General features: G+C 36.4%; 1 protein-coding gene across 10 annotated transcripts in view; it reads left to right on the top strand.

Moving 5' to 3' along the window:
• The window catches only part of NEBL (nebulette), a 341,852-nt gene extending 323,826 nt beyond the window's left edge, over positions 1-18,026 (top strand). For all 10 annotated transcript variants that reach the window (XM_019755983.2, XM_074324858.1, XM_074324852.1 and 7 more), the window contains 2 exons: positions 10,111-10,217; positions 12,667-18,026. In XM_019755983.2, the coding sequence (XP_019611542.1) occupies positions 10,111-10,217; positions 12,667-12,843 (284 nt within the window). In that variant the 3' untranslated portion in view covers positions 12,844-18,026. The remainder of the gene's footprint in view (positions 1-10,110; positions 10,218-12,666) is intronic.
• The last annotated feature ends 2,200 nt before the right edge of the window (positions 18,027-20,226 follow it).

Here is a 20,226-nt window from a genome sequence, read left to right as displayed (position 1 = left end):
ATGATTCAGGACATCGAGGCAGCCAAGACAGTACAACTAAAGACACTCAGGAAAGAGGACTTCCAGAACTGCTTCAGAAAGTGGCAAGAACGATGGGATAAGTGTGTTCAAAGCGAGGGGAAGTATTTTTAGGGGGGTTAATGGCAGTGTGTCTTTTACTGCAATAATTTTTTTTAATTTAAACATTCACTGTATTGTTTGATTACACCTCATATGTCTACCCCAAAATATAAACTCTATTAGAACAGAATCTTTCTGCCGTTTTTTATTCTCTGTTCTATAACTCCCACCTAGAACACTGCCTGTATTACAGTATGCAGTCAATGAACATTGTTGAATATATAATATATTTAAATTAAATTTTATCTGAAGTATAAGGAAACAGGTTTGCTACATGTTTGAAATCACTAAAACTTGGCATTAATCTTTATTAATGTCTACTTAAAGCTAATTTGACTTGAGAGTAGCAGTGCAATAATAATTCTTATTGTAATTCCTTTTAAAAGCAGTAATGTAAGATGTAGCACTGGACTGTAACGTTGTTACCTGTGTTTATTACAAAACCTGAGTCAGCTAGTGACCTTTCATGGCCAAGAAATCAGTAAATCATCCTTACATTAACACTTCTGTTCTCATATAAATACTTCTCATCTTAGTATTTTGTGTATTTTCCTTATGACATCTGCTGTCAGTAGGGACTCAATAAAGTAGAGGTGCCCATCAGAATTCTGAAATTCATATCTTTTATGGTGTCTATCTCAGTGTATTCTAGTTTACTGTTAGGTCATGAACTCTGTGGAGACAGAATGAATGTGACAGCTTTCCTTCCAGTACCTAGCACAGGACGGGAAGGGTGCAATCAATAAATGGTAAATGAAAGGAGACAAAATGCAAGAAGAAATCGTCACTTTCCTAGACTCAGCAAAGACCACTAGGATGTGCCTTGAGTTCCTAAGGATGGTAGCCGTCATTAAAAGTTAAATTGAGAACAGAAATATTAAACTCAGGCACAATAATAAACTGTTAATATATGTTGAAAGTGATGTGTATCCAACCAGCAATGTGTTTCAAAGTCTCTTTTAATATGAATAAAATCTAGAAAGTGGCAGTGTTTTGCCCAGCATTCTCATTAACTTTTCTGTTGATTCTCATTTCAGATTAATGCTGAGGATGAATGTTTTATGATTTATAGGTGGCATTCTGCTCCAAGTTCATTGTTATTGGTTTTTTAATCATGAGCATAGTTTTAAAATTAGATAACTGAAACAACCTACTAGACAATATGCTCATAATTTTGAACTCTTGGTTTTCATTTAAAACAAGCTTGCCAGTATTCCTGTTGAAGCTACTACTTCAGTTTTCCAATTACCGATTGGCAATCTCTAGCCCTCTGAAAAAAATCCAACTTCTTAGCCTGATTTCTCTATAGAAAATACATTTAACAAGAGCATCTCAGCTGTGTTATTTCCCCTCTGTATTTGAATGTTATTTCCGATCTGACTTTGAGAAGTTTGCTAGTGTATGTCAAAAAAGTGATGTTTTTGTATCTTCATTCAACTTTGGGAAGATTTAAAGAATTGATGATTGAAATACTAAATCTCTGTGATGAAACTAATCTAGAGGAACATGAAAGATTCCTTTATAATATAAAATTAAATTACTAGGATATCACATGATTATAAGAAGGCACACATTCTACAATTTTTAGAATATTTTTCAAATTTCAAAAAGTTTCAAAACAAATTTTGAAAACTTTTAGTTAGTTCTTGTGTTCCCCCCCAAAAAAGGTTCAGGATTCTGATTGAATTTAAAGTACTTAGAGAAACTCACATGTCTACGTAGTATCCATAGACTTGGAATGAAAGAAACATCATGTTTCCTTTTCTGAGTGTGAAATAGGGGAAAGGATTAAATACTAATGAATAGCACCTGTTCCAAGATGCACATGTGTCTTTCATGGATTTGCCAGAAATTAAATCAAAGCGTTCCATCTGTGTATGAAGGAGAAACATCTGACACTTAAAGTGGCAGACAATAAAACAATAAAAGTATATTTCCTGTGAAGTTGAGTTGATTGGGAAAAAGAGGTTTGATTATCAGGAAAGATATAAATGTGGCTATAGCATATGCATCCAGTGAGAAAACTTTGAAGCTTTATAAATTGCAAAATGGTATATGTGTAAAGGAGAGAATACATATTCTTTTTTTATATTATTAAACAATCGCAGTGAAAATGGGAAGAGGAGTGTTTGTTTTTTATGGATCAAATTAATGTCCAAGTCGGATAATAGACCAAGTATACCTCCATATTTGCATTTGCATATCTGTCTTACATATAAAACAGTAAAGTCATAATTTTACTTTTGTGGTCATGAGTTTCCCTGCTCTCTCCCAACTTCCAGGGGTCCCACATCCTTCTGCCCCAAGCACCAGGCTATGGGGATTAGGGATTTGATCCTGACTTTATAGGAACTACTTAAAATTTCCATGTGCTGATGCAACTGGACGATGGATTGAGTTTCTGCAGTTTGATCATTATCTCCTGTTGCCCAGATTTGTTGTCATGCTGCTTCTCACGTGGCGAGATTTCCTTCTTCTTGCCTAATCTTCCCCCTTAATATTTCTGATCTGCCCATGGCACATGTTTCAGACATTCTGGTTAGTCATCTTTATCTTTCACCATATTCCTGACCCATGTGTACTGAACTTGTTGTTTACTAGTCTGTCTCTCAAAATCTAGGGTCTTACCTAGATCCTATCTGATTGTCCTTATAAATGTGTGCCCTTGATTGCAATGACCAGTTGCTCATCTCTCTACATGACTGACTCTTCATACCTTTCTATTTCTCCAGCTCTCCAGCTCCAGCCACTCACCTTGAACTTGGAGCTTGGGCTCTGAGAGACCCAAATAGTCCTTTACATACATTTATCCACATTTTCCTGTCTTCAAATCACGTTTGAGTCAGTTTCATGTATTTCTATTGGTTGAAAAAAATATATACCTTATTATTTAGAAATGTAATCAATACTGAGCTGTGTCTATATGTGATATTTACTGTAGCTTGTTCCTGAGGGTGTCTAATGTAAAACTGTATTTGGGAACTTCCTGTGGATCGATGATATTCCCTGTGAGCTGAATTGATTTAACACAGAAAACACCAAATGCATAGTCCAGTTTTAAATCTTTAAAAAATATATATTTATTCAATTAGTATTTACAGAATATCCCCTGCAATGGCATTATGAGAATTTCTTTCATTGTATTTGAATGAAGAATCTTCCTATGCAAGATTGATTTACATTGATTGATTGATTGGCAGTTGTATTCACTGAGGAAAATTGAGGTTTGCTATAAGTTGATTTTTCAGTCATGGTATAATTTTTCAGCCAAAACCTAGTCTTGGTGATATGGTTTACCTAAGTGGAAATAGCATCCCTGTCTACCTGCTATTCTTATGTTCTTTATTGCTTTCATTTTCTAAAAGAATTGCCCCAAATTATATAGTTCTTGTCAGGAAACTACATGTATATCCATACTGTATGTTTTTTTATTTCCTTTTTTGTTCTGTTTTGGGGGATAGCGTGTGTGTGTGTGTGTGTGTGTGTGTAGGTACAGGTATACATACCCTATGGATTATGTGCCAAGAGAATATTATTCGAGACCCTGCAATTTGGGGCAGAAATTATTTCTTTTTCCCTCAGTGACAATCCTGTTTTTATTTGTGGTTTTGGTTATATTAATACTTATGGATTGGGGAGTTTACCCTGGCTTAGGCAGCTAAAAATTAGAAACAAATTTGAGGAAAAAAATACACAAGTTGAAATTCCAATCCAAATGTAGGACTAAATTGTCTAGATTATTCTGAAGCAAAATAGCAGGTATTCTTAAATCTTGAGTTCTATTCAAATCGTATTATGTCTTAGCTCAGTTCTGTCAGAGAACATTCACTGACTTATTTTTCTAGAGAAAACAAGTTAGCTTTGAAATCAGAACATACTGCTTTTCTGGGCAATAATTTACAATGTTACTAATTATGTGTTTTGTTTTTTTCCTTCAATATTTAGGAACTGCAGAATCTCAAAACAGTATTTTAGAAGTTCTTACTTGAGACAACTAAGCCAAATATATGAATGAAATGGTCAAAATTAATATATGTGTATGGGTAGTTCTAAAAAGTACATAATCTGTATATACTTCTTTTCACAGTTAACAGGTAATTGGAAATCTTTCAACAGTCAATCTATATTTGATTAAAGCAACATTATAAACAGAACTGTTTAAGTTTAGGGAAGAAAATGGTTAGATAATCTCTTGGATTTAATTGCATTTTCAAATAAATTCTTAGCATGACTATGGGAGAAGAGATTGTCACTATTCTGATGATGACTCAGGGGAGTACCATTTTCAGACTGTTCTACAGAATGATTTTTGAAAATTGTTAGGAGCCATCATCATGGGGGTCTTTGTTGCTCAGTAGGAAAGTGGTTGAAGTCATATTAGGAGATGTGATTTGAACACACTTGATATTACTCATACAGGATAAAGTGACTGAAAGACAATTGCTCTGGGGAAAATAGGATACCATTGGCAGTGAGAAGAAGAAACAAAGATTAAACACACACACACACACACACACACACACACACACACACACACTACTTATCAAATACTAAAATGACACTTAAAAGAAATCTAAAAGCCATTGCTTCAGAACTGATGCTACTTTCCGTGATTCGAGCTTGCTTTTCCAAAAGTGAATGAATTATTCTCACTATAATTTCTTCCAGAGATGGTCTGGCACATGTCATCAACCACACACACATAAACGTCTTGTGGGGTTTACACTCCCATGTTTACCACAAAAAAAGCCAATGACAAATAGAGTAACCTCTGTGAGCATAACCAGCCTGACTTGCACATTTCCCTGCGCATTTACACTCCCTTTGTTTGCATTTCCTTCCCTCTCACTCCTGCCTCCTGCCCCCTTCCCCGCCCCAGCAGGAATGAATGGCTGACTGCTGACTCTTCAGCTTCAGATCAAGTTCTCATTACTCCTAGCAGCTTCTCTGCCTTCCATAGCGCTATTTCACGTTTCTGAATCCACAATGGTGATTTGGAGATTAATCTTAAACTATCTTGTTCTTATTTCCACGATCATTTTGATGTGGTATAGTCAAGAGTTTGGGCTCTAGAGTCAGATTTTTGGCTTTTAAATCCTGGCTCCTCTCTAGCTCTGGTGTTTTAGACCAAGTTACTGAATCTTGCTAACCTTTAGTCTCCATCTGTAAAAACTGGGGATTTACCGTCTATAAAATGGTAACAGTTACACACCAACTAATGCATGTGACATGCTAAGCAAAAGGCCTAGCGCGTTGTAAGCAGGGAGACCAACCATCTCCACATGCCCTCGGAGGCCGAACTTTCACTGCTAAAACGGGGAAAGTCCTGAGCAAACTGAATTGATTCCCCTCTTTGTAAGCATTTCATTTACATTATTTAAATTTTATTATCTTCATGTTTTGTATTCCTGGGGAAGCAAAATTCTATGTGAAGTCTTTCTCCCATCAAGTTTCACAAGGGCACATGTACCTAGGTGCTTAAATATTTGCATGTGTATTGCATTTTCTTAAAAGAGGTTTGCAGTGCCTTATAGTAATAAAATTTATCTAAGACTTAGAAAATTAAAACAAAGATGATATGGGAGTCTAGGAGGAGGGAATTGTGAGGAACTTAGCATTGGCTTGAGAGATAAGTTTTGAATTTTCAAGGGCATTTTTTGGCCACACAGTCCCTCTTTCCTCTCAGATGGTGACGTGTGACGAGGTTTTGCTCTGGCCTGTCCCCAAGAAGGAGGATCAGTGGCCATAAGTCAGCCCCGCTTGGTGGGGCCTCGCAATGATTGTCTTACCAGGAGAGCTGCATGCCAGCCTCAGAATTCCTCTCCAGTGAGTTTCCTCTGGACTCACATTTCTTCGCATCTGTAATCCCCAGTGGCTTCTTGAATCCCAGGTTTAAACATTTCCTCCACAAATACTGGGCTGGGATTCTGTATTAGCCTGTTCCAGCTGCTGTAACAGAATACTGGTACCATCGACTGCATTACGTATAAACAGCGAAAATATATTCCTCGCAGTTCTGGAGGCTGGAAGTCAAAGACGAGGTGCCCGTGTGGTCGGGTCTGGTGAACCCCTCTTCCCGTTGCTGACCACTGTCTTCTCCGTGTGTCCTCCTCGCACGCCCCACAGAGAGCTAGGTAGCTCTCTGACCTCTTCTCATACGGCCACTCATCAGATTCATGAGGGCGCCACGCTAATGACGCGTCACCTCCCACAGGCCCCACCTCCAAATGCCATCACATTGGGGGGTAGGTTTCAACATATGAAAGCCGGGTGTCCACAGAAACACCATTTCAGGGAGGGAGAGGAAATTTGGGAATAGCATAAATAGGGACCCAGGTACCCCTAAATTTGTCAGGTGGGGGAGAAGGAAACTGACAGTAGCTCAGTGGTTCATCACCATGGCTAACCATTTGAATGACTTGGAATATATGAAAAATAAAACGTCCAGTCCTTCCCATCCCCACCCCTGAGATTCTGATTTAATTGGTCTGGGACCTGGACAGAACGTGATTTTAGAAGATCCCACGTGAATTTCATTGGCAGCCAGGGTGGAAACCACTGCAAGTAATTGGTTCTTCCTCTGTCTCTTTCCTTTCCACAGTTCATGGCCCCTACCTGAGCTCAAAATTTAACATATGACTGCTTTTATTTTTATATATGATTTCCAACATTTAAGCACTTATTTTGTATCACAATGAAGATTATGCATGTTTTTAAAACTTGTTAGTTTTAGCTTAGTTGTAGATCACTGCATTTTTATGTTAACGTCTGTTTATTTGTGGTTTATTATATAGCAAGCCTGTTTTTTAGGCAGCTGTCTAGTCACAGCTTATCATTAAAACAAACAAACTAAAACCTGGAGGCAGTCTCACTTGTTTCTGTTTTCTGCAGGAAAGGAACATAATTTTCTATAGTGCCAGGAATTCTCTCTGATTGAAAAATAGCATCTTGCTGCTGCATTAGGCATAAATGTTGTGGATTTAGTACCCACCTGTAGTTTCTGGAGAGAATCAGATGCTGTGGGGACTTGGAGTTCTGACATGGAATCCTTGATGGCACGCACAAAAGCTGTTTAAGCAAAAAGGTCCACATCGTGGGCCTGTTTTATTACCACTCAGACACCTTGCTTATGGTCTAGATGAGATCTAGTTAGGCCATAACGCACTATTTACTATTTTGTTCAAAACCAGCATCTTCATACTTTCTCTTTTATATGTATATCTTCATTCAGTTAAGCAATTCCCCTGTGATTGTCTACTAAATAGAGATTCTGTGTCCTACCCTTCCCCATAAGAAAAACCTCATTAAGTTCTTTGACATGCATTAAATGATAAAACCATAGTCAAGCATTAGAAAATATGACAGTAATTTTATTGTGTCTTATATTCTTTATTGGAAAACTTCTGATGATTTTTCTCCTTTTTTGGGATCTTTAAACAAGTAAGCCTATGAGGAAAAACCCAAAATTATTTTCTCTGTTTGTATTATGTCTATAGTTATCCAATTGCTATAGACTGAATGCTTGTGTCCCCTCCCAAACCTCAATGTTGAAATCTTAACCCCCAAAGTGATGGCATTAGGAGGCGGGGTCTTTGGGTGGTGATAAGGTCATGAGGATGGAACCCCCTTAAATGAGATTTAGTGTCTTATAAAAGAAACCCCAGAGAACTCCCTTATCCCCTTCTGCCATCTAAAGACACAGCAATTTGAACCAGGAAGTGGGATCTCACCAGACACCAAACCCCCTGACACCGTAATCTTGGACTTCTGTCTCCAGAACGGTGAGAAATAAATGCTTGTTGTGATTATGATGTACAAATTGTGTAAACATAAACATATTACCGCATATGAGAGCATATTTAAAATTTTTTTCATTGTTGTCTTTTCCTTTTAGTTTTTCTCCCCCAAATATTTTAACTCTGCACACCAAAATTTAAAGGTCATAATTAAATACTGTAGCAAAGGATTAAAAGTTTACTTTTTATTTTCAATAAGTGTGCAGGGTTATTTATTTATCTTACTTAATATTTACAAATAGATTAAAATAATAATTAATGAAATGACATGTTTCATGGATACAAACCAATTCAGGAGTGCCAATGTGGAATATGCAGTTGGAATCATTGACTAATGTATTTAACTGGAAATGCTCTAAGTATCCAGAGCCATTTCTTTAATTGGGCAAAGGGCAGATGTCTAGGGCCATCACTGCCGTAGGAGGGCAATTGTTCTTGTCACTCGTCTTATGCCTGGCATGCTTTGAACATAGTAGAAAATGATAGTTGTCAACATTTATGCAGGTTTACTAAATGATAGGTATTGTAGGAAGCCCCATGCATACATGAACTCAATAAACATTTGCGAGTCCGGGGAGTGAATAAATGATCAGTGCTTCCAGCTTCCAATACATAGACAAGGCTCTTTTACTCAGCTAAGTAAGTGGGCCTAGATAGCTATAGGGATTTCAGTATTTTTTCTTCATGAGTGAAATTTGACAATATCCTTGATATCTTGACATTAAATACTTAAATTGATTTAATAATGTTAAAAAGTCCTATTTTTCTGAAGTATTTGGTGTTTACTGTTTTAATAACTTTATAATGTACTGCAAATCCAAGTAAAGATCTTGGCGATTTCTCTTTGATGCCACATCTAGACATTAAATTACACAATTTGTAACAACACTGCAATATTAATTCAAGAACTAGTAAAAAAAAAATCCCCTTTTAACGTAGTATCATTATTATCTAGAGAACACGTTAATGATTTGTAATTTTCTGATGATTAATCTTTAAAAGTTTGATGTTCTCATATATCATTAGAATGAATGTGCCACTTAGAAAACATTAATTGTTCGTAATATCCAAGAATTACATCTGCTTTATTCTTTTATTATAAGAACTGTCCTGAATAAATCAACCCATGACAATTACTTTATATACTCAACCTAACTGAACAAAAATGACAACCTGTTATGGATTTTTATAGCACATGTATTATGCAAGCTTTACTAATGTATCATATAATTAATTCAAAACACAATGAAGGATATGGCACTAAAATATCTTCATTTAAAGCCCATGCTTCTGCTTACCAATACTGGAACATACTTACAGAGAAACACACAAGTATATATCTACTGATTTTGTGGGGTTTTTATCTAGCTTCTGTGTTGGTTTCTCTAGACTTCAGTATTCTTCAAAACTGGAACAATGTCCTTTGAATGTGAAAATCAATGGTGAGAACAGCACAAACTAAGTGAATACTATTTTGATACTACATTTTTTTGATGTAGAAGGACAATGTTTATGAAATTCTTGAAGTGGTTTGGTTTCTCAGGCTTTTATAACATACGCGACTAACTGATTTAGTCTTGACTTACAGCCAAAATTAAATGGAAAATTCATATATTCTAAGTGAAAGTTTATTTTAAGGGTGTAGACTTATTATTAACTGCCAAACAAATACATGTTGTTAAAATATAGCCCATGTTGACCATCTTTGTAAAGGTAACATTCAGGTGTATGTCTTGAAATATTCAGAGCATCCCGTTATATGAGAAGTAAGTATCCAGTGAAAACACGTACCCTTTGCCATTGGTTTGACAATCCAATTAAATTTCTTTAAATACTTTTTTTTTAATGCCTAGGAGGATCACATGGCTAAATGGAAACATTATTTTGTTAAGAGTTATGGGAAATTTATTTTTTGTATTTGTGTTCTTTTGCCATAGCATCTGCAATAGAGAAATAAAATATATTTCTAACATTTTTAACTGCACATTAAACTAGTTCCCGATATATGTCCTTAATTACTGAAATTTATACTAATCTAGAGCTTGCTTATAACATCACTACCTGAATTTCACATGACACGGAAAATGGCATTTTTGTTTCAAAAGTTTCTAGCAGAGCACGACGTCACTTGAGTGGTTGGGAGGGGTGTTTTGAGACTTGCTTTAAGGAATCGATGCATGTGTTTAATGTGCAGCACCTGTACTTCCTGGAGCCTACCAGCAAAGCCATTCCCAAGGCTATGGGTACATGCACCAGACCAGCCTGTCATCCATGAGGTCAATGCAGCATTCACCAAATCTAGTAAGTGTCGATGTGAAGTGTCCCTTCTTCCATGGTCTTCCCATTTCATCTCTGAAATGCTATAAATACAGATGGAATAGAGTTGAACTGAATATTGTACATTTTCTTTTTCTCAATGCTAAAATGATTTTTATTTATATTTTAAAATTTACTATTTATTAATGTATAGTTGATATATAATATTATATTAGCTTCAGGTACAACAAAGTGATTTAACATGTTTCATACCTTACGTTGTGATCACCATAGTAAGTCTAGTAACCATCTGTCACCGTACAAAGTTATTACAGTATTGTTGACTGTATTCCCTGTGCTTTCCATTACATCCCTTTGACTTATTTATTTTGTAACTGGAAAGGTGTGCCTTTTATTGCCCTTTATCATTTTTAGCCATTTTCCCTCCACCCCCTGGCAACCATCCGTTTGTCCTTTGTATCTGTGAGTTTGCTTCTGTTTTGTTTGTTCATTTATTTTGTTTTTTTAGATTCCATACATAAGAAAAATCATACCATCTGTATCTTTCTCTGTCTGACTTATTTCACATAGCATACCTTCTAGGCCCATTTGTGTTGTTGCAAATGGCACAATTTCATTCTTTTTTATGACTGAGTAATAGTCCATTGTATATATACATATGTACATCTTCTTTATCCATTCATCTGTCAATGGACATGTACATTTTCATATAAAGGATAAAGGATATGCTGCTATTTGTTTAACCCTTTTGAAGGAGGCAAAAGTCTTATAAACCATTGAGAAGGGGAGGTATGATGTGAAAAGATGTAAACAATAGAACACAAAGAACCTACCAGTACAATATCCTAATCGTTACTTCATGATTGGTTTAGCCAATTATTTCCATTCAGTCTGGAAAGCACAAATATTTGGTCATATTAACTAGTTAACCTTGACATTGATCAAAATGACCACTGAAACCTAAACAACACAGCCAATGTGTCTTTGAATCCTCTTACTGCAAATCTTGAAGTGTTGATTCATTCATTAGATATAAAGTTTGGAAGTAATGTTTGAGGTAATTTAGTCAAATGTGACGTCTCATCCTTCATCAAGCTCCTGACTCAGTCCCTGGCCTTTGCTGGAGAACTTGGGAACAGGAGTCCTCCCTGACCCCTACCCCCACCGTTTGAAAGTTATCTTTACTCGTTCTCCAATTCTTGTGTTTCAGCCAGTTTCCTCAGTTTATGAATTCACTTGATTTTGAGATTGTCTGATGTTACATATTAGCCAAACTTTTGGCCTTACATGAAAACAAGTATAGTAAAACTCAATTTATAGTTTGGATGTTAACTCCTTGTCAGACACATGATTTGCAAATATTTTCTCCCGTTAGATAGGTTGCCTTTTCATTTTGTCGATGGTTTCCTTTGGTGTGTGGAAGCTTTTTAGTTTGATATAGTCCCACTTGTTTATTTTTGCTTTTGGTGTCAGATTAAAAAATCATGACCACAACGGATGTCGAGGAACTTACTACCTATGTTTTTGTCTAGGAGTTTTATGGTTTCAGGTCTTACATTCAAGTGTTTATCCATTTTGAGTTAATTTTTATGTATGGCGTAAAATAGTGGTCCAGTTTCATTCTTTTGCACGTGGCTGTCCTGTGTTCCCAACATCATTTATTGAAGAGATTGTCCTCTCCCCATTGTATATTCTTAGCTCCTTTGTCATAAATTAATTGACCATATGTGCATAGGTTTATTTCTGAGCTCTCTATTTTGTTTCATTGATTTATGTGTCTGTTTTTATGCCCATACCATACTGTTTTGATGACTTACAGCTTTGTAATGTAGTTTAGAGCCAGGAAGCAAACATTTTCCTCATTATAACAAAGATTTAGTCATATGTGCCTTAATATTTAGAACATTTATATGCTAAATTTCTACCACTGTGAGACAAAAACCAATAAAATGAGTATATTTTTTATTTTTTCCCCTTTTATTTGTTCTATATATATTTAAAAGGAAACAAAAATTTTTAGTACCTGTTTAAGAAAAGTTCATTGTCTCTGCTTGGGTACCAGTTGCAGTGACTTGGCAATGACTTGGATCTGTCTGCCACTGTGGCAGGTTTTATTCTCTGAAGACTGTGGGCTAGGGGACAATCTGTGTCATCTGAGATCTCTGGGGTTAACTGACGCTGGGGGAGCTGGGCCTTGCTGTTTCAAAGCTGACTATTTGATGGGCCAGCTATTGTCTTTAGTGGCCTGCACTATCCCTGTTCTGGGCCCCCAGTATTACACTTTTTGCTAGCCCGGTAAACTTGAGATGAGCATAGGTAGGACACCAGGCCCCGGGTGACAGATCTCCAGAACAAAATGTACTTGGAAGCATTCCTAACAGGTACTTTATGTGTGGGCGGGTTTGGTGTAATGGGCATTTGTGGCTGTGACTATTTGGGTATTCATCGTGTGACCCCATCTTTCCTTGCCCAGAGGACCTACCGAGCCATGTACGATTACAGTGCCCAGGATGAAGATGAGGTCTCCTTCAGGGATGGCGACTACATTGTCAACGTGCAACCCATCGATGATGGCTGGATGTACGGCACAGTGCAGAGAACAGGGAAAACGGGGATGCTCCCAGCAAATTACATTGAGTTTGTTAATTAATTGTTTCTCCTTGCCCTTTCCGCTTTATTCTAATGTATACTAAACCTAATCTTTTTAAAAGATAGAAGATACTTTTAAGACAACTTGGCAGTTGTTTTACAATAATCTATCCTTACTTTGACAATTAGACACACAGGTACCAGGAAGAAGGAATGACTTCTGGGCTGAAAACAGCAGCACTTTCAGTAATTCCTATTAGCAAAATAATTAGGTCTGGAGACCTGGTGCTGCTAATTGTGTAATTTGTTTCTTTTGATTGGCTATTGAACCCTTCTCGGAAATGTATTTTTGTAGCCTTTAATAGAAATGTTGATTGTCCCATAAATGTAACAAGTATCTGAAACTTCTTAGCTGTAACTTTGGAATCACCAGAAGCCAATTCTCTCAATTCAGTAACACAGCCAATAATTTAAAAACCATTTAGCTTTGGAGTCATGAGGCAATTTCCAATTCCAGTGAAAAATACCTATTATAATAAATGTAAGCAGTGGCAGAATGACAGTTTGGTTAAGATTATATTGACTGGTGGCCTTAGGGACTTAGAAATTTCTACTGAACAAAGAAATTTTTGTTGTTGTTTCCTTGGCTGACTTGGTTCTACTTATTTCTCATTTGTACCAATCCCCGTTTACATTCTATGGAACCAAGTGTATGCTTGGCTCCACAGAATGACGGGACCAAATAACTTCACAGCTACTCTGCAAAGGGCAAATTTAAGGTCATCTCTATTATTTCCCTAATAACCTTTACCCTGTTGCATGCCATGTAGGTTCAAGCTTCTGTAACATAGGCAGCTGCACCGCCCATTCCTGTTACTAAAGCAAAAAGTGTGGCTGATAATCTAAAAAGCCTTTCCTCTAGTTGCCAGCTCATCAGGAAAACATATTTTGAAAAGTTGCTTATTAAGATTCTCCTGCTGCATTGCACTCTAGTTTTGAAGGATTTACACCTTAGGAAATAGATGTATACTCTAGTAAATAAGTGATTTAGATGTTCATTGAACAGCTTTCATTAACTTAATGCCTCTGCTGATTTAAAAGTTAAGAAAACTTAACATGAGCCAGTGACACAGTGGGACAAGGAACGTGCTGTAGAAAACCAGTGAACAAAAAGTTACCAGCTCCACAGAGAGAGTGATCTGGTTTCTTATTTTGGGAAATGGTCTGGAATGGAAACCTCGCCACCAAGATCAGTTAATGAAAAGACTTCCTTTCCACTTTCTGCTTTTTATTTTCTAAATCACATTCAAGGGGTGAGATAGGAATGTCATCAGGATTTTAGGTACAGGCCCAACAGGTTGTTCACTAAAAACGAAAGGGTCAGATTTTGATTTTCAGATGAGTGACCTTGCAGTTTCTTGCTGGATTCATAGCCATGACTGCAGCCATTGCTGATGTGTCGTGGAATTTCACCTGGAGTCCACAGTCAAGATCACCTGAGAGATTAACATCCATTAGCAACTTTGTTTTTCTGATTGTGTCATTTATTGGGGCCTGCAACAGGGTAGCATTTATGTAGAATCTGACTCATAATTGGGAAGAAACTGAAAAAGCAAAGTTACAAAAGTGTAATAAAATGTATATGTCTTGGGAATTATCTACCTTATATGATATAGTCAAAGAAATTAACAAAATATCCTGTAAAATATTTTTTATTGAAATCTTTATTGGTCCAAAAGCAAATGTTAATTCATTTACACCATTGAAAGGCTAGCAAATACTTTTGGAAATCCGTAGTTTCATTTTATCCAGCTAAAAGAGTAAATACAATAATATGACACGCAAGCTGCATTTACATGACACTGACAAAATTGAAAGGAGAAAAATTCACTATGTCAACTGTAATTGAAAATAAAAAAAAAAATTTTAAAGAAAAATTCAGGCAAATTACTAGAGCTTTTTTTGAGGGGGTATACAGATTTCCAAATAATGAGCTTGACTAATTTTCTATCATTGAAATGACCAGTCATGTTTAAATTGATTAAACCCCATATCAGTTTTGATGTCTTATACACAAACCTACAGACACAAGCCAAACTTGCAATATTCTTACAAAAGTTCCTGTGCATTAAAATAAGGGAAATAAGCTTGCTCAATTTTATTATATTGTTAAGTAAATATTTACATTTTATCCAGAGAGACCTCTTTTTGTGATTATAAAAGGGAGTAGTTGATTAAATTTGCAGACTAAATGTACAACAGGTACAATTTTTGATAAATAGCACATTTATAGGAAGCTTAAAGGAAACAAACTTAAAATGATTATAATGGGGAAAGTTACCATAAAGTAGCAGTTTGATGTTTCATTGTTTTCTCTCATCCACTGATTTCAAAATCAGATTCATTGAATGTAAAAGTCATACTTATTTGGGGAATAATTCTCCTAAAAGTTTAAGCTTTGCATAGCAAGATGTTTCTGCTTCCAGATGTCAGGAATTAAGATCTGATCAGAATTTAACTAGAGGGCAGTTATTTTACAGTAAAGACGGAGGGAGAACAAGGTGTCACATGCTCCTAACACTCTAATTTAATAGTGTTGTCATTGTTACCAAAGCTCATCAGGATATTAAAACATCTCAGCAGAAATATAGGAAACATATATGTAGAATACCAAAGTGCTACTTTCAGAGCATCATTTTCAAAACTACATTCTTGAACAACATCTCCCCTTTCCACAACCTCCCCCCACCTTCAATTTCACAACAGATATCTCATACACAACACTGACAGCTAACGAAGGATTTAAAACACGAGTGTTTTAAAAATCAAGTTCAAGTAGACTTTACAGAGAGCATGCACCAGATTTTCTAAATTTGATGTGTTCTCCAGCCTGATAAAAGCACAAGGAGCAGTTTGATACGGTTTTCAGGGTCCCCAAAACAAAATTGTGTGTGGATCGTATCTCCCTGGAGAAAAGCATAGCAACAGAATATAGTGCTTTTGTTGTAAGTTTTTGTGGTAGACGTTTTTACTAATTGTTGGTCTCTAGGAAAGCTTTCTACCGTATCTCTAACCTGTAGCAAAAGACTTCTTTGTGTCTTGTTGTTATTGTTTACACATGCGCAGTGTAGCCCAGTTTGAAATACTTATCTGGTTGTCAGATGTCCCTATATCTTCTCAGGCCTCCCCCCACCTACACACACCACACAGGAATTTGCAAGCACAATTCCCAAGAACACCTTGTGTGAAGATGGATGAAACTAGACCAGCTCCTCTCTTGCCACTGGGTTCATTGCTCGAAGATGAAGATGCAGCTTTCACAGTTTTGCCACAGTCTTTCTTTCCTTATCCTCTCCATGTTGAGCTTGACAACACTCTAGGGGTCGGAAAGTCGACTTTTCTAAAACCGTGAAAGTTCAGGAGATGCATCTTTTTCAGGTTTATCCATCTCCAGTGGAATGTTTTTAATGAGAAGATAAAGAGAATGTGTGTAATCCTTTAATAACACATCCCTATAGGAAGTGGATATAGTTTATACCAAAATTATAATATAGATGTATAAAAAAGAATAGGTGCCTTTTTGATTACCCTGATTTATCCACTATGGTCTTGGAATGAAAACCAAGCAAGCAAGTTTCTGCTTATTCTATAGTAATATTTTATTATACACGATTGGTATTTTTATGGTGGGGAAACGAGATGCTCCTGACAGATGTGAAAGGTGATAGCTGCTTGTCTTTTATCTCTAAAGGTTTAGAACTTTAGGAAATGCTGACTTCTTCCATCTATTTCTGAAAGGTTCTTTGTGGATTTATATATAGTTAAGATGCATAAACATTAACTTTAGGTTTGAGATTGAAAACACCTATTGTAAGATAGAAGAATTATGCTATGAGTCTGAATTCGTTACACAAGATGAAATTCATTTCATAAATTCATTATAGTTTAGCTATTTGCTTCTGATAATCCAAAAGTGGCTAGAATGTGCTTGTTTTGGGTAATGTGACACGGAGATGAGAAAGCTTTCGTTAAGTAAGAAGTTATGCAAGTGAACGCTAAAGTGAAAGTCTTCTTTTGAAGTATTCCATGCCCATTAAGGTCCTTTCCAAGCAGGTGTCAACGATTGATAATCAAAAAAATCAAGACGTTGTATGATGCTTCTGTGGCCATCATTCCATGATGTTTAGACTGCTGGAACCCACAATCCTGGGGGGATGCCCAGGGCAAATTTCCTCCCCAATTGTCCATACTACTTTAGTGTATTCATGGGAGTTCCATATGCTTTTTGTGTTTGATGTATGGTATCCAGTTTGCATAGTACATACTTCTTTGTAATCCAGTTGCTATTACAAGTGATTTACTTAAAGGAAAAGAGAAATCTGGGTCATTCTTCAGTGTCCACACAATGAATGGCTGAGCATTTAGAAACAGCAACAAGTGTGTTACAGGCATGGTGTGGAACTGTTATTGGCCTTTCACCTGGGATAAAAATGCAAAATTGAGTCATTGTGCTGTATGGTGTCTGTTTGCTTCAAAATATGTAGAATTGTGGTTGATAATGAATTTGCAAGATTTTACTAGCTTTGCGAGCTTACGGTTTTGGAGGAAACAATGTTTTTTAAATGAAGGGACTTAACAAAACAACACAATGTTATTCATATAATTTGGCTTTTGTTACGCAAATTGTTAACACCAGCTATTAAAATATATTTTAGTAGAAATGCTTTAATTCATGTTTTTTTCCTCTACACTGTGAATCTTTAAGCCTTGGTGGACTAGAGCAACATCGTGCTGCCCAAAGGACTAACCTATGCAAACTAGTTCACATTTCAGTGGATGTCACAGTAATTGTGTAATCAGACATCATTTCCCTCTGCATAATGTACAGTGGCCCTGAAATAACAAATGAAGCTTAGCATCTCATATGTATAGTATAGTCACTCACAAAACCTTCAAGGCTACCATAATCATGGGTATTATTATTCGTTTAAAAGCAAATCGCTGATTTAGCTATTAAAACTACTTGAACGATGTTGTAACAAGAATGATGGATGGATGTGTTGGCCATGGCGTCAGTGTGGTCACTGCAGATGTTCTCCTATGACAGAACTGCGTTTTCAGATGCACTCTCTCCAGGGTATTATTATTCTGTGTCTTCTTTCTGTATTTGTAAGACATTATAACGCTTTAATTTCCTATCTCTACACGTTCGGTTTGCTTAAATAAATGCAGGATATAACAAAATGGTTCCACTTCTTGGTTCTCACCTCGGTTTCTTGGAGCATGGGTTATTGATAATATTCTGGGTGTTAGGTTTATTGTGACAACTCACATCAAGTCCCATCAAAGGTATATATACTTGTATGTTGGCTTCAGTGATTTGCATTGCTGCTTCCTTCAATGTGTCTTCCTCCCCCAAATAGACTTGGTTTTAAATGATAACAAGACTATGCATTTTAAAGCTCAGTAACTTTCTGATTTTATATCAAAGTACTACAATAATCCATCTTTGTAGTTTACTTCTTTCAAGATTAAATCCCTTATGTGTCCTCAATAGCACAATTTTAATTTTCTTGAACTTGTAGGATGAAAGAAACAGCTTGGAGCAAAGAATAGAAAGTGCGCAAATTAAGTACATGACATAGGAAGACGCTGTGATTTCTCAGCTAAGAATGGCTTATTTATCATAGAACATAATTGCTTTTCTTTCTAATTTTCCCATAGTTGGAAAAAGTGAGTTAGTCCCTATTTTTACCCCCATATAAATCTATCGAGACCAGAACCTTTGCCCTGTTGTATTATTTTGTAGAAGCACCTTTTGATGGCCTATAAGCTCTCCTAATTATAAACTGATAAACTTTGCAGATGACACATTTAGGACACTTGCTCATAGAATAAACACTTCTTTCTAATCTTGACTTTTCTGTTTTTCGTGTTTTTTTTTTTAAATTCCAAAAGTATGAAATGAATGCGTGTATAATAGTAATCATCAAACATAGTGATGGTATTTCAAATTACAAAACAGCTTATTTATTTGTTTGTTTGTTTGTTTGCAGAATTTACTATCTTTTTCTCCCTCCAAGACTTTTTTTCCCGCCGTAATACTAAGTCTACTCCTTGGAACCCATGCCACACAGAAATAAATAACTTAGCAAGGTGTTTTTTTTTCCCCCCAAACTGAAATAATTCAGGTTTTGAATATACTATGCTTATCATTTTATTAACTTAAAAATTTGTGAAGTTACTTTTATAGGTAATTGAGACATACATGACCACCAGAAGTCAACCAAAATAACGTTTCACAAAAATACACAGACACAGTAAATTAAAAAGTAGATAAAAGGAAAGTTTTATTCCTTTCTCTATGTAATCTGCTTCTCCTAAACAGGATTGAATAAGAGTTTTGTGATGGCAGAAAACTGGATGTGGTCCAAATGGGAACTTCAGCTAATTTCTGTGGTTTGAAGCAAACATTTCAGGCCTTTGTCTATTATACTTGTATGTGGGAGCAGCAGAGTTCTGATGACAAAATAGGTTCGAAGGGTGAAAAGTCAATATTAGAACAGAGCACCCAGTTAGTGATTTTGTATTTAGACCACGACATTTGATCTTTGCCACCTTTCACTTTTTTTTTTTTTTTTTTTTTTTTAAGTAGCAAACATGAAAGAGGATAATAGATTGAAATATACAGAGAAAGAGGTAAATCTGAAGTCTGGTTATTCGACTTGAAAAAATGCGTATGATAGTAATCATCATACACACTTTTCTGCTTCCTAAATTTAGTTGTTAGATTGCACTTTAAATGAATTAGTTTCTGTTGTTTGACCCAGGACAGCCATACTTACTGTCTTTTTCCAGATGGTTGCTATCCAAAGCCATGACCCAAATTAACTTTATCTTCTGTGACCACTTTGGTCACAGCTGACTGGATTGTGGTTACTGAGCTATATATAGGCTGCCCTGCTGCCCTTGACGGGGGGCTGCTCAAGAACTTTGCCCAATGGATGTTGGGAACTGACCATCCAAATCTCCCTGAAGAGCCTGTGTTCACAATATAGAGCAAGTTGGCTAACTGGTTGTATTACTGAAAGCTCAAAGAGAAAGATGGAAGTCAGAAGGAAGTGTAAACTGTGAGTAAGCAGAAAGCAGAAAGTCATGAGATGGGGAAAAGATATTTAGAGTAGACTGAGCAAAAAGTAAAGTAGATGGTTGGAAGTGGCCAGGGCCACCAAGAGATAGGAAGAAATGCATTCTTGTTAGTGGTGGCCCCTGTGATTAGGGAGCCCCAACCTCTGCTGCCAAGAGTGTACCCACACTCCATCCAGGTACACGAGGTTCTGTCCTGCTGCCCCTGGGAAGCCATCTCGTCTTATCTTGACAAGGAACACATTTCAAGAATGATGGAAAGATTTGCATTAAAACACTAAGTGCCAAATGTGATTGA

Source organism: Rhinolophus sinicus, linkage group LG02 (genome assembly GCF_036562045.2).
Source record: "Rhinolophus sinicus isolate RSC01 linkage group LG02, ASM3656204v1, whole genome shotgun sequence".
Lineage (NCBI taxonomy): Eukaryota > Metazoa > Chordata > Mammalia > Chiroptera > Rhinolophidae > Rhinolophus > Rhinolophus sinicus.
This window is presented reverse-complemented; position numbering and strand designations above follow the sequence as displayed.